This window comes from Eptesicus fuscus, chromosome 8 (assembly GCF_027574615.1).
Source record: "Eptesicus fuscus isolate TK198812 chromosome 8, DD_ASM_mEF_20220401, whole genome shotgun sequence".
Taxonomy (NCBI): Eukaryota; Metazoa; Chordata; class Mammalia; order Chiroptera; family Vespertilionidae; genus Eptesicus; species Eptesicus fuscus.
In genome coordinates this window covers 76,115,764-76,130,470 of record NC_072480.1, presented here as the reverse complement: position 1 = coordinate 76,130,470, position 14,707 = coordinate 76,115,764, and the positions used below count along the sequence as shown (strand labels likewise).

At 45.3% G+C, this 14,707-nt stretch overlaps 1 protein-coding gene across 1 annotated transcript in view; it reads left to right on the top strand.

The window, feature by feature from the left end:
* RASA3 (RAS p21 protein activator 3) overlaps positions 1-14,707 on the top strand; it is a 115,930-nt gene that overhangs the window by 33,276 nt on the left and 67,947 nt on the right. The window contains exon 2 of the mRNA XM_008143904.3: positions 6,014-6,131. Coding sequence (XP_008142126.1) covers positions 6,014-6,131 — 118 coding nt within the window. The remainder of the gene's footprint in view (positions 1-6,013; positions 6,132-14,707) is intronic.

Genomic DNA, 14,707 nt, shown 5'->3' with positions numbered 1-14,707 from the left:
GTCTTAATAGCCACTAGATAGAAAATACAGCATTAGATGAAAAATAATATTTTGTAAATGGAGACATAAAATTTTAGTTTCCAAGGAGTAAAAAATACCCATAGAGTACAACATTTTAAAATTAAAAGGAAACTAGTGGTTTCTTTATTCCTTTTCTTGACATAATTTTACAGTTTTTATTTCAGGATTGAGTTATTGTCAAGAATACTATTTTCATGTCTAGCATAATTGGAAAAGCACTGGAGAATAGAGCATGCTTTTTTTTCCCCCCAGCGGGAAAATACCAGATTTTAAGTGAAAGAGCAAAGTTAGCTAATGTTTTGTGTGTTTTTAGGTGCTGAATAGGTTGAATTCAGTTCAAAACTGAAAATCTAATTCTGGAGACGTGCTCTTGTCTATAAAATTAATCTGAAAATGGAGAAGTGGACGATTTTCCATGTGCCATTCTTAGTGTCTTGGGCTTTTGTTTCTTGTCTGGGAGCCTAAAATGCACTCTGAGGTCTCCTTCCCCCACCCCTACTCCTGTCATAGCAATTCTGATCATCCCGTGAAAGCAGAGAGACGTTGAAAGTGCCCCACCAAATCTTAATGACTGTCCCGGCACATGGACTTGCATAAATGACAATGGCACAGCCCAGAGTGGAGCAGGAAGAGTGGAGGAGGGAGGAGGAGGGGGGAGGAGCAGGAGACGCTTCAGGGGTGTTCAGGGAGGGGAGCACAGTTCCAGCGCTGCAAGGGGGGGGGGGGGGCACAGGGTCCCAGGGAGCCAGGTGGGCGGGTGCCAGCCCCGCATTCTGTGATTGCAGAGTTGCCACAGATTTTTGCCCCGAGTTACCTCCTCCCTCACTTGCAGCCTGCCCCTGGGCTGTGCATCCAGTCAGGAAGTTCTTATTACTCAAGGTTCCCATTACTCAAGGTGACCCCAGATGCCACTTGTGGGAGGAGATGGGAACTTCTAGGGACAGTTGCATCTTGGCATACAGACCAGCACTCTGAAGAGCTGAGGCACAGGGCAGACAAGGTCAGGCATGGCTGTGAGAGGTGTTGGGAGTGGAAATGCCAGTCGGAATTGGTCCAGAGTGTACAGATCTTGCCTTGAATCAGATGGGGCAGCCCAAAGCAGCCCCTCCTCGGTTATCACCCACCTCCTCCGCTGAGAACTCTTTTCACAGGGCTTGCAATTCATATTGTGCACCCCCTTCTCCTGATGGACAGAATAAAAAGTACGTGGAGCATGTTGCTGCATCTTTTATATGCCCAGTCCATCACTTAATGTCTCCCAGATAAAGCTGCCAGCCATGGACTTGCTGTAGAAGGATGTTTCCTCCTGGAGAACTGGTGTGTTTTGTTTTTAAATAAATTATGAGAATGATGTGCTCCACCGTATTTCCATTTGTACCGTAGCTACTAGGAAGCTCGGCACTCAATCACTGAGTCACCCACTTTGGGGATGGATAGATGTAATTTTCCTTCCTTTTACCATGTTTTAAACTTTTAATTTCAAGTTTGACAGCCTTATTGTATACTTGGCTTTTATATTGTAGTGTACTACCTACCCTTTTTGGAAATTGGAGGAAATCCGAAACAGATGTAAGTCACTCTTCATGTATGGGTCTCCTCCGGAGAGCAGATGCATGCTGTAACGGTGGTTGGGTGATGCTCTGCGGGCATCCAGGCAGCTCAGCATGGAGTTTTCCAGGCTTCTAAATCAGTATGCAGTAGAGGAGGCTGTTTATAATTTGATTTAGAAATCCAATCTCATCTGGTTTTATGGAGTTTTGTTCTATTTAATATCAAGTGCTAAAATAGCAAGGCAGCCAAAAATATATTCAAGGAAATAGAATTTTTAATCATGAAACTGATCTCTTTGGGGAAATAAGCTTTTATTTTGTTATAATAAGCTATGTTGGCTACCAGACTGTGTAGAGCCATTTGCGTTCTAAATCAGGAAGGCCTGCCTGAAGATGGGGAGCATTAGAACAGCCATTCTTCCTCACGTCTGCTTCCAACATGAAGGCCTCTGGTTGGGAGAGGGTTGCTCTTACGGGACTAGTGCACTGGGCTCACAGACCTGCATGTAGTCTTTAGCGAGGTTGATCTGTAGTTGAGCTGAAAGTGCCAGAGCTGTGTGGACGTCTGGTAGATTCAAGCACATCTGGGAAGTCTGCTCCCAGATGGCTCTGTTGGTCTTGGCCCCAGGCTCACAGCTGGAAGAATGGTGCTTTGTCAGTTAAAGCCCTTGACCCTCACTCTTCCCTCCCAATGCCTCCTTCATCCCTGCCTCCATCCTTCTCTTCTGTGAGTTTGGTGAGAGCACATTGACCTCCGTGCTAGGTGCTGGAGGGCAGCAAACAAGATCAGACCACCCTTAGAGCTGACATGGGTTTGAGCTCTCACTACTCACTCCCAGAGTGCCTGGTGTCGGACATCCCCTCTCTGGGCATAGAGGGCACTGTTCCTGAGTGCCCTCCAGGGAAGCCAGCTTTGCAGACAGGCAAGGGGCTTCTTTATCAGAGCTGAACCCAGCTGTGGCACTGAGACCTCCCACGGCCCCTCCAGTGAGGCACAGGCATTCACCCATGGCTCTCCCCTCTCCCCAGCTGCCTGCAGGCTTGGGTTTTTCTGGCTGGTTCATTGAGAGCTTACACAGGAATTATCACCGGTCAGGGATGATGTCCGCCTTCAGAGCCTAACCTTTGTTTTCCTTACCCATTGCCTGATTCCTGTAATTAGGAATCAGAGATTGCCGTTTCAGCACTGTTTATGTTACTGTTTTTCAAGTGCTGCCTTTTACTTCTGCTAGGAAATTAGGTGTTCAGAGATGATATCACACACCAAATTTGCTGTCGTTAGCAAATCTACCGATGAACAGTTCTGGTTGGTGAACACTAAATTTTGGAGATGTGGTTAATAGGAAGAATCATATGAAAATGATTACTTATTTGCTTCTTAGAATGAAGCCAGAGTTAACTTTTCTTTTATCTTGTAGTCATTTATTCATCCATTCATTAAACAAACAGTTTAGCACTTCCTGTATAACACGACCAGCTTTATATTCTTATGTAAATGTCTCTACTTACTAGGGGAAAAAAATGCTTTTTCTCTGAGAGACAAAAAAGACCTGTAACATGTAGTTAGGAAGTGATGCAACCTCTAGCCTTTGGCATAAATAATCAACATGGAAGAAACAAATCTGTTGTAAGTATGGTTGAGGTGAAATAAGCCCTAAGAGCTGGGACATCCACCCTTGCTCTGCTGTGGGGCTTCAAGCAGAGACTTGGGAGTAACTCATCATTCTTGGCCCTTTTTGGTGGGGTTCCCAACTGTAAGGACCCTGGGCAGATTACATGGCCCAGGGCGGAGTGCTGGCTGCTGCTCCCAACCCTCCTGGTCTGAGTGGTTTGTTAATGTTGGCACAGGTCCACTAGCTGGCTCTCTAGTGTTGCCATTGTCATAGCAACAAGGATGTTTCTATAACAGTCCAGATTGGGAGCCTGTAGGGTGGGAGGAATGTGGATGAGTCTGCATTCATATCAGAATAATATAATTTGGCATTTTTAAGTATCTGTTGTTCAGAGAAGGCTCTTCTTTCTTTTATCCTAACAGTCTCCACCTTGAGAGAGAGAGAGAGAGAAATATCAATGATGAGAGAGAATCATTGATCACTGCCTCCTGCTCGCCCCCTACTGGGGATTGAGTCTGCAACCCAGACATGTGCCCTGACAGGGAATCGAACTGTGACCTCCTGGTTCATAGGTTGAAGTTCAACCACTGAGCCACACTGGCGGGGCCAAAAAATAATTTTCAAAGGAAAATATGGTAAGCCCCAATTCACATCATAAAGGTGACAGTAGGAAAGTCAATAAACTCAGGCTGGTTTGAGGTTAAGGATTTGTGAGCACTGCAAAAATGATCAGTTCAGAAACAGAACGGGAAGACTGACAGCCCCCCCGGTGAGCTTGGTGTGTGTGCTATGGCTGCCTATTCAGGTCTGCTCAGCGAAGGGAATGGTCACCAGGAACCTGTGTCTGCTGCTCCTCGTACCTCCCCCTCCGCCTCCCTGTCTGCAGATGCCCATGGAGTCACGTCCTACCCTTTTCTGATGGTGGGTTCATCACTCACTCTGCATGCATATGCATGTGCGCATGTGACCTTTCACATCTGCCAGAAGCCTTCAGAGAATCTGTCTTTTGACATTTAACAACTGACTCGAAGCTTGGCTCGGATTCAAATGCCTCTTCCCAGATTGGCCATGTTTTCATTTGCTCAGCTCATGTAAAAATGGCACGTTCTAGAAGGAAGCCTTGTGATGTTAAGGTGTTTTAAGGATAATAGTGGCTATAAAAAGACAGTTATTTGTTATTTATTTTTCTTCACCAACTGAGAGTCATTGATGTTTCCTCGATGAGAAAGAAAAATTTCTGGAACCAATTGGATTAGAAAAGTCTCAAAGCTAGAGGGGCCTTGGAGAGTTCTTTCTTTTAGAGTTGGGAAACTGAGGCCCAGAGAAGAAGATAGGTCTCATGCTGGAAATGTCCACATGCATAGATTACTACTGGTACTGTTGGAAATCCTAAAAAACGCCTTTGTGTATCAGAAATAAGATTTCTCGGCACAGAAATAAATTACCAGCATCTACCTGAACTGTTGTTGGCATGGTGCTATGTGCTCACACGTGTCCTCTCTTCCTAGTGCTGAGTGTGGTGCCTGTGCACGCCCAGAGCCAGGCATCTTTAGAACTGAAATGACTTGGTGACAAGGAAGACTCTGGGAGGTGAAAGCATGTTTGAGGCATTTCTTCCATGCAGTGGTCTTCACCTGGGCATCAGCTGTCCCGGTTGAAAGCCACCTCTCATTCATTCCTGCTCTCTCTCAGTTCACAAGTAAACAGGGCTGTTTGGACAAGCCCTCATGCTTAATCTGAGCTTCTAGCAGAGGATGCTAGCCATTGTGGTTTTGATAATGATCTCTAGATAGACCCAGGGTTAAATAGGGGGTTGTGACATTGTGGACATTTTCTGCAAGGCTGGCCGGGCAAGCTGGCTGCCTTGAAGGTTCCTCCCTTTTGTCCAAATGTGCTTGTGTGTGAAGGAAGGGGCTTGTGGGAGGGAGACACTCAACCTAGAGCAGCTCTCTCTTTCTTGATTTTTTCCTAACGGATTAATCACTCTGTATTTTAAACAGCTGTCGTTCATAATTTACTTTAATAAAGTCTTTCTCCTTAATTATTGTCCCAACTTTGACTAATATTATCAAATTAAATGCAAAATAAAAAGGAACCTGGGGATTAAATGGTTAAGCGAATTGTGGTACATACACAATGGAATATCATTTAGCCTTGAAAAGGAAGGAGCGTCCGACACATGCTGTAGCATGGCTGAACCTTGAGGACATTAAGTAAAATAAGTCAGAGAGAGAAGGACAGATACTATATGATTCCACTGCTATGAGGTTTCTAGAACAGTCAGACTCAGAGAAACAGAAAGTAGAAGGGTGGTTTACAGGAGGTGGGGGGAGGAGGAAATGGGGAGTTGTTTAGTGGGTACATAGTTTTGTTTTGCAAGATGTAAAAGTTCTAGAGATTGGTTGCACAACAATGTGAATATACTTAACTCTACTGAAGTGTACACTTAAAGATGATTAAGATGATTAATTTTAACATATATATGTTACCATAATTTAAACATTAAAAAAATTAAAGAGACTAATGTGAGTAAAACAAAACAAAAATCCTTAATTCCTAGGTTGATGGATTCCTACTTTTATCAGTTTGTTTTAGAGGTTACTGTGAATGCTATGTTGCATTTTTAACACCACAGATGGTGTTTTCATCAATATTTTGACTTATGGTAGCACGAAAACCATGACCTTATGAAGGCCTAATGAATGTACAAAAGTGAAAGCAGGTGCCTTGCTATGAAATAAACCCATTATTTGGAAACGTGCCTGTGATTAGCAAGGGGACCAAATAATTATATGCTATGTTGACGACATATTTACACTTGCTTTTTAGGTGAAGCCAAAAATCTTCCCACTTACCCGGGGCCAAACAAGATGAGAGATTGCTATTGCACCGTGAACCTGGACCAAGAGGAGGTTTTCAGGACCAAAATCGTGGAGAAATCCCTCTGGTAACGTCTGCTCTTGCTCTTTTATTCTGTATGGAAACTATCCTGAACACATATGGCATCTTGCCGTCTTCTGTGTTGCTTAGTTTGAGTGAGAATTGGGAAATGTTCACATGGGCTCTGGCTTACAGGGCAGTTATAGCCAGAGCATCCATCCTCAGTGGCAAACTGATATTCCCCAGATGCTCGCGATGCCCAGGGCTGGACAGCATTGGGAACAAAGCGCACACATGTGACTGCTTGTTTGCCTCCGAGACAGTTTCTTATAAGAGATGGACTGGAAAGTGTATACTGCACCAGAAGAGTACAAATCAAGGATTTTGAGTGGGTAAATATTTGGAAAGCACTTTTTTTTTTTTTTTTTTACCACCTTCCTTTAAATTTATCTAGAGAGGCGTGCCCAAGATGGTCATGGAGGTAACTATTCACTGAGGCAGGAGACCTAGAAAACATTTATTGATAGAATTTGAGGAAGACAGGGTTCAGGTAAGAAAGAGCAGCATCGAACAGGTCTTAAGACTGAGATGTTTGCCGTATAATTAAAAACATTAGTGTTTCTCAACTTTAGCTTGCCTAAGAATCACTTGGAAGGTTTATTAAAAACAGATGTCTGACCCAGGATGTCTGGGGTGGGGCTGTGATTTGCATATCTGACAACTTCCAGGAGCTTCTGCTGCTGGCCCTGGACCACACCCAGGGGCTAGGAAGTGATGGCAACTAAAAGTCACAGCAGTTACAGGGGGTGGGAAGTGAGAAACCAGAAATGCGAACAGTGAGACGGCAGAACATCTTGGTACATATGTGTTAGCAGGTGGGGGGAGGGGGGAGTGGTTTGCAGTCTGGGGGAAGCACACCAAAGCCAGCAGTGGGGCCCTCAGCGTGTTGTTTATATGAAGTGAAGAATCCCTGTGCAGCCAGCGACTCCACCTTCGGGTTTCGAATTATGGGTTGTGTGGGTCCATCCAAACAGCTATTTTGAGTTTGAGAACATTTTTAGCAGATGAATTATATCCTTGCATATTGCTGCTTCTAAGTGGGAACAAACAACACATTCCAATGACTTAGTGAATTTAATTTTTTGAAAACTGCTAAGGATCTCCTGCCCCGGAAACATGGAGACATTTCCTTCTCCATCTGCACCATTGCCACCAACACTGGCAAGGCTCCGAGCTATTACAGTTGTGTTATTTTAATGCACACACCAGATTCTCTGGAATACTTTCCTGAAGAAAAATGAAAAGTCTGAGGAATTTGTCAGGGGTAAAGTCTGGCTTTGGGTTGATGATAAGATGACATTGGGGGGGGGGTGATGTTACTGAACCTTCAAGGGTTATTTCCATTTGCCTACTGTGAGAAAAATCCTTTCCATGTTTAGTCAATGTTAGAGGCCCGTGGATCATAGACTTGGAGGATTACTCTCAGTCTCTGTAAAGCTCTACTCTCCATAGGCCTGCTGAATGAGGGTCTCTGGGAAGGGAATAGATTTGGGAACTCTCTTTTAGGCAAGGTTGAGAAATGGGGACCATTGTCAAAATATTTCAGACAAATTTAGAAGTAGAAATCATGGTTTCTGGTTTTGGTGGCACTAGAAAATGTTTTTATGGAGCTAAAAAGGGAGGATGAGAGTTAAATAACGACAATGATTTACCTTTCTGGGAAACGAGCTGTAATACAGCCAGAATCAGGAGTGAGCCCCTAAAATGCTGCCATAAGAAGCTAGTTAACTATAGTGAGTGCATGAGGTAATACCCCCAACTCATCAGAGCTTCTAATCCCTCCACAGACTATTCACACTTTTCTTACAGATAGTTTTAATAAACTTAGTTATTTTTGTTTATTAATTTATTCATTAGCTTAATGAATATTTATTGAGTGCTTATCTAATATACCAGATAAGGAGAGAGGTACTGTTAGCAGAAAGTTAAAACTGACACCAAAGAAAGAGATAAACCTACACAAAATAATTACATAGTTTAAAAAATATTAGTATATGTGGCCATTTAGTATTGAAGCAAAAACCCTATTCCCATTGATGGACTTTGCAAGCTTGCAAACTAGTAGCCCCAAAGCTCTACTATACAGTGTAAGAAAAAAGGCAAATGAGCCCACTTTATAAAAGAAGTTAGCAAGGGGCTGAGAACCAAGATGGTGGCGTAAGTAAATACCAGTACTTGCAGCCTCCCACAACCACATCAAAATTACAACTAAAATACAGAACAGCCATCATTCAGAACTGCCTGAAAGCTGGCTGGATAGAAGTGCTACAATTAAAGGAGTAAAAAAGAAAGCACACAGAGACTGGTAGGAGGGGTGGAGGTGCTGAACTGGCTGGTCCCACTCCCATAGGAGTCCTCTGCAGCCAAGATATCCCACCCAATTGGGGTAGCTTTCTCCCAGACAGGGGTGCTTGCAGGGGTCATTGTTTCTATGCTGAGACCTCTCCTGTTGCAGAGCTGACTGGCAGCCATATCTGAGTTTCCATCAGTGTGGCTCACACTGTTTGCTCTGCCCTGGTGATTCCCTGAGACCCCGTCCCATCCAATTTGAAGCCCCACCCAAGCTGTTTGCAGCAGCTTTTCCATATGAATGGCCTGTCCTGGCTCAGGCTTCAGAGTTTCCTGAAATCTCTCAAATAAGTAGCAGTTGGCATCAGCGTACCCCATACCTATCAATAAGAGACATAAAATAGCTTGGCCTTGCCTGGGCACTTCCAAGCCCAACGCAAGTAGCAGCCATCTGCAGATTGCTCTCTAGCGCCTGCCGGGTGGCCCCAGGCAGTGGCTGGCTTTGCACCTCCCAGGAGGCCCCAGAGCCAGTGCACCTGGTAGACAGCTTCACTGAAGCCCCATTGAAGCACAGCAGCTCTCCCACTGTAGTCACAGCTGGTCCTCACAGCCAATTGGCCTGGAGATCAATTCCTCCCAGTGATGCCAACAGTAATCAAGGCTCAACTAAACAAGACTGTGCACACAGCCCACACAGGGGTGCATCTAGAGTGCCCAGCTCAGGTGACTGCAGAGGTTAAGCCACTGGGCCCTATAGGACACCTATTACACAAGGCTACTCCACCAACACCAGGAGACATAGCAGCTCTACCTAATACATAGAAACAAACACAGGGAAGCAGCCAAAATGGCTAGACAAAGAAACATGTCACAAATGAAAGACCAGAAGAAATCTCCAGAAAAAGAACTAAATGAAATGGAAGCAACAAAACTAGATACAGAGTTCAAAACAATGGTTATAAGTTTGCACAAGGATCTTAACGAGAGTTTCAAGGGACTTAGAAAGACTTTCAAGGATCTTAGTGAGAATTTCAAAGACATGACCAAGGACCAGTCAGAAATTAAGCATATACTAACTGAAATAAAGAATAATTTACTGGCATTCAGTAGTAGAGTAGAGCATTTTGAGAATCAAATCAACAATTTGGAATAGGAGGAAGCAAAAAACACCCAATCAGAAGAGCAAAAAGAAAAATAATCCAAAAATATGAATATAGTGTAAGAAGTCTCTGGGGCAACTTCAAGTGTACCAAAATTTGCATTATGGGGTGCCAGGAGGAGAAGAGAGAAAGATATTGAAAACCTATTTGAAGAAATAATGACAGAAAACTTCCCCTACCTGGTGAAAGAAATGGACTTATAAGTCCCAAACAAAAGGAACCCAAAAAGGCCCACACCAAGACATTTCATAATTAAAATGCCAAAGGTTAAAGACAAAGAAATAATCTTAAAAGCAGGAAGAGAAAAGCAGCTAGGAAGAAGAAGGAGGAGGAGGAGGAGAGAACAAAAAAAAGATATGAACAATAAAATGTCAGTAAATACATATCTATCAACAATTGAATCTAAAAATCAAAATAAATGAACAAGGAATCTAATGAACAAAATAAACTGATGAATAAAATAGATTCTGAGGCATGGAATCATGGAACAGACTGACGAATCTGAGGGAAGGCAGGAGGAGGAGGAGGCGGGAAGAGATTAACCAAAGAATTTAGATTCATACTAGAGGCCCGGTGCACAAATTCATGCACAGGTGGGGTCCCTTAGGGTGGCCTGCGGATATTGGGCCCCTGCTCACGCCTTCAACCTTGAAGCCCCAGCTTGTGCCCCCAGCCTCTCAGCCTCACCTGGCATCCTGCTGTGGCCTGGTGCCGCCCCCTCACCTCCTCTATCATCCCACCTGCAGGGCCCTCCCCTCCCCACCCCCCCTCCGCTCCCTCAGCACCTGGGAGCCGGGTGGTGGCCCCACCCCCTGCTGCCACTGCTGGTCACCTTCTGCAGGGCGATCGGACCCCCGCTCACACCTGCCTTGGCCTGGTGCCACCCGCTCACCTGCTCCACCATCCCGCTGTGGCCCCGCTCTCATCGGGGCCCATGGGGGCTTGCAGCATCTCCACTGCCACCCGCTGCCAGCTCCGCGTCTCTGATGCCTGCCATGTTCTGCACTGCCCCCTAGTGGTCAGCGCACATCATAGCCAGTGGTAGAACAATTTGCATATTAGGCTTTTATTATATAGGATATGCATTACCTATGGACATAGACAATAAGGTGGTGAAGGCTTAGGGTGTGGCAGGAACCAGGTGGATGTGGCCAGTGGGGTACAAAAAAGGGGGACATTTGTAATACTCTCAACAATAAAGATTTTTTTTTTAAAAAAGAAGTTAGCAAGGAAAATTGCTGGTGCCACATGGTCTTGAATATTTGAAACCAAAAACTGTCTCTCTTGTGAGTTTGCAGCCTGAATCCACACCACATTCATGGTAGAAAAATCTCAATCCGTGCATATTGTTTAACATAGTCCTAGATCAGTAGTTTGTAACATCCAGTGAGGCGGCAACATACCAGTCAAAAGCAAATCCAATAATTTGTTTCAAGCCAAGTCCCAAAGTATTCTCCTATATGAAGTTCCATGGAACATGAGCTCAGAGGAGAAAATACACAAAGAACAAGGAAATAAAGATTCCTGTTCATTGTTAAGAGAAACAACAATGAATTTAAAGTAAAGACAACATTCAAAACATGAGCATGAAAAGAAACAATAAAGAATGACTGAGCCAATTTGAAAAAGAACAAAATAGAATTTTCAGAAATAAAGAACACAAGAATTTCAATGAAAAACTCAGTGGATGAATTAAATAGCTGATTAGACATAGCTGAAAGGAAAATTGGTAAACTAGAAGGTAAATTTGAAATACACCCCAGAGACACAAAGACATGGAAAGTATAAGGTAGGTTTAGAGGAGACATAGGGATAGAATGATGTCTAAACATGTCTCATAGGAACTCCAAAGGCGAGAGGGGCGAGCTGGTGGGCAGGCTGTATGTGAAGACTGCAGGCAGATTTACTTATATTCTTGAGTGGCCTTCATTAGAGGGGCAGAGTTCAGAGGCAGACCAAGTGGTGGCTGATAGAGTGGAATGGAGTGGACAAACCTGAGAGACAAGGTTGGGCAATGCTGTCTGAACTAGGCCACCTATGCAAGCCGTTGACAGCCACCACACCCCACAGTTGAGTTGTTGCCTTCAAGGAGGTGGCTGCTCCCACTTCTTGCAGCTCCCCAGCATGCCTCCTTCAGGCTCCGCATCACCTTTGAGATCTGATCGTGTATTTAGCAAAGCCACTGCAGAAAACAAAAAGCCCACATCTGCTTTCTGAACTCAAAAGAGCCTAAGGGCTTGGCTTCCTGGCAGGTCGCTGGTCAGAGCGGGCAGGGCCTTGCACTCTGTCCAAATGAGGGATGTAGTGCTTCAGCAGGAGCCTCCCAGCAGCCTCTGGGGGAAAGGGTAGCCTTGAGCTCAGTGGCTGCTCAGGATTGTCTGTCTTCTGACTCAGCATTAAGCGCAGATGGAGTGTGAGAAGAGGAAAAACACATCTCTTCTTTGCCTCCTTTTCACCAGCAGAAGGTTGCCCCCAGGGATCAGACCAGGCCCGACCATGCGGTGCTGAGTGTTCTCCAGCAGTCACTGACTGGTCTACAGCATCACCACCTATTCTTGAGCGGGTATCTGAGGAAAGTGCCGCATTTGTTCCTTTCTTCCCTTTCTCTTTATTTTATTTTATTTATTTATTTTATTTATTTATTTTTAAAAATACACTGAGTGGCCAGATTATTATGATCTCTGAGTGCATAATAATCTGGCCACTCAGTGTGTGTGTATATATATAGTAGAGGCCCGGTGCATGAATTTGTGCATGGGTGGGGTCCGGCCAGCCTGGCCACGGGGAGGGGACATGGGCGGTTGGCCGGCCTGCCTGCTGGTCGAACTCCTGGTGGAGGGGACAATTTGCATATTAGCCTTTTATTATATAGGATATACACTGAGTGGCCAGATTATTATGCATTCAGAGATCATAATAATCTGGCCACTCAGTGTATATCTTTATTGATTTCAGAGAGGAAGGGCAGAGGGAAAGAGGTAGAAACATCAATGATGAGAGAGAATCATTGATTGGCTGCCTCCTGCACGTCCCCCACTGGGGATCAAGTCCACAACGCAGGCATGTGCCCTTGACCAGAATCGAACCTGGGACCCTTCAGTCTGTAGGCCGATGCTCTATCCACTGAGCCAAACCAGCTAGGGCCTTTCCCTTTATTTTTGACATGGGGGACTGGAGGTTGAGAGAGAGCGTCTGTTGCAGATTGATTTGTTAGAACTCACTGGCTATGACACATTTGGGAGAACAAGCCCTTTCTCCCTGGCCTCGCGCCTTCACCAGGAAAGTGATTTGGGGCAAAGTTTCTGTCCTACTAGGAAAAATATCTTCCGGATGTTGAGAGGGAACTATTTTTTAATCATTTAAATGGTAACTCATTATTTGTGTATTGTTTGTTTAAACAGCTCTGTTGGCAGGGCTGGGACTGCACAGTGTGTCTGCAAGAGCATTCGAGGACTCCACTGGATGGGGCCACCTTCTGCTTCTAAAACAGGGCAGGGGAGGTTATATCCTGGAGGAAATCACCCTTTTATCCAGTGAAAAGAGCATATTGATGTTATATGAACAAAAGAGTTAAAAATAAGAGCTCTTAAGTACTGGGTTAAGCCAGTCATTTGCAAGAATATTCCGTAAAGTATCAGTGTTTTCATTTCCTTTTCTTCATGTAAGTGATTCCTGTGAGGAAGATATTGCCTACCTTTCCCCAGGAAATCCCCACAAAATATATTAAAAACAAAACAAAACAAACCCCAGCTCCTGGCTCAGTGAAGTGCTGCCTCAAGGCTTCCGATCTGACTCTCACCTCCCCCAGTGGCAGTTCTGACTGAGGCTGTGCTGAGCCTCCGCCCCACAGCCCACCCTGGACCTCTGCCCCAAGTCCAGCCCCGAAGCCCCTGCCCTCTTGCTTCCTCCCACCTGTTTCCATTTGGGTTGCCATCTGGAAGGGAAGGGGTACCACATGGTCCTGGCCCGAGCCACCAAGGCATGGCACCTGCTGCCCTTCTCATTTTTCCCCTCACTGCTCCTCACGTTCTGGTTGGAATGGTGCCTACCCTTCTGGGAGTTTGGTTATCTCTGCTAAGTGGTGAAGGCAGGTAACAAGGCTGTGTTCATAGTAAGATGCCTTTTTATTTAAAAAATTGGGATTGCTCCAAAAATGGTCTTGAACATCTATATATATATAAGCCTAAGTGACCGTTATGACGGAATGACTGGTCGACCAGTCGCTATGATGCACACTGACCACCAGGGGGCAGACACTGAAGGCAGGAGCTGCCCCCTGGTATTCAGTGGCTCCCACAGGGGGAGTGCCACTCAGCCAGAAGCCGGGCTCACTGCTGGCGAGCGCAGCTGTGGCAGCGAGAGACTCTCAAGACTCCACGGCAGCACTACCGAGCGGCGGCAGCAGGCATAGTGGGCTCGGATGAGCATGAGCAGTGCAGCACCCAGCCCCGCTTCTGGCTCCTTCCTGGCCGCCTGCCACTTGGCGCACTGCTACATCCCTCAGGGGATGTCCGACTGCCAGTTTAGGCCCGATCCCTGCAGGCCAGTCTGACATCCGGCAGTCAGACGTCCCCCGAGGGGTCCCGGATGCGAGAGGGTGCAGGCCAGGCTGAGGGACACACCCCGTACCCCCAGTGCATGAATTTCATGCATCTGGCCTCTAGTATGACCCTAAATGTCATTGTGGTTATTTTCTCAGGGTAGTTGGATTATGGTGGGTAGTTTTGTTCTTTTGTTGGTTTTTCTTTCTTTCTTTTTTTTTTTTTTACAGTAGAAATTAGTAAAATGATGGCTTTCTAGAGCAAAGTGAGGAGGAGCTAACTCATTTATTGACAGGGGCATAATTATAGACTCTCTAATCTTGTCATTCTGGCTGAGAACTTACCCAGAGAAAGACTGTTCACAGCGGGTGGTACGCACTTCTGATTGAGAAGGAGCGTGTGGGTCAGTGACGTGAGGCTGTCCTGCTCGGACTGGAAAATGCAAATCACTCGGAAAATAGCACTGTTTGTGGTAGATATGACTAAACCCAGGAAGACCTCAGCAGCTCCACACTTTTTAGGAGGGGAGAAGCTATTTGGGGCTAGAATTCGAAAGGATAGGAGGAATGTGGTTTGGGAGACAGACTTCATTT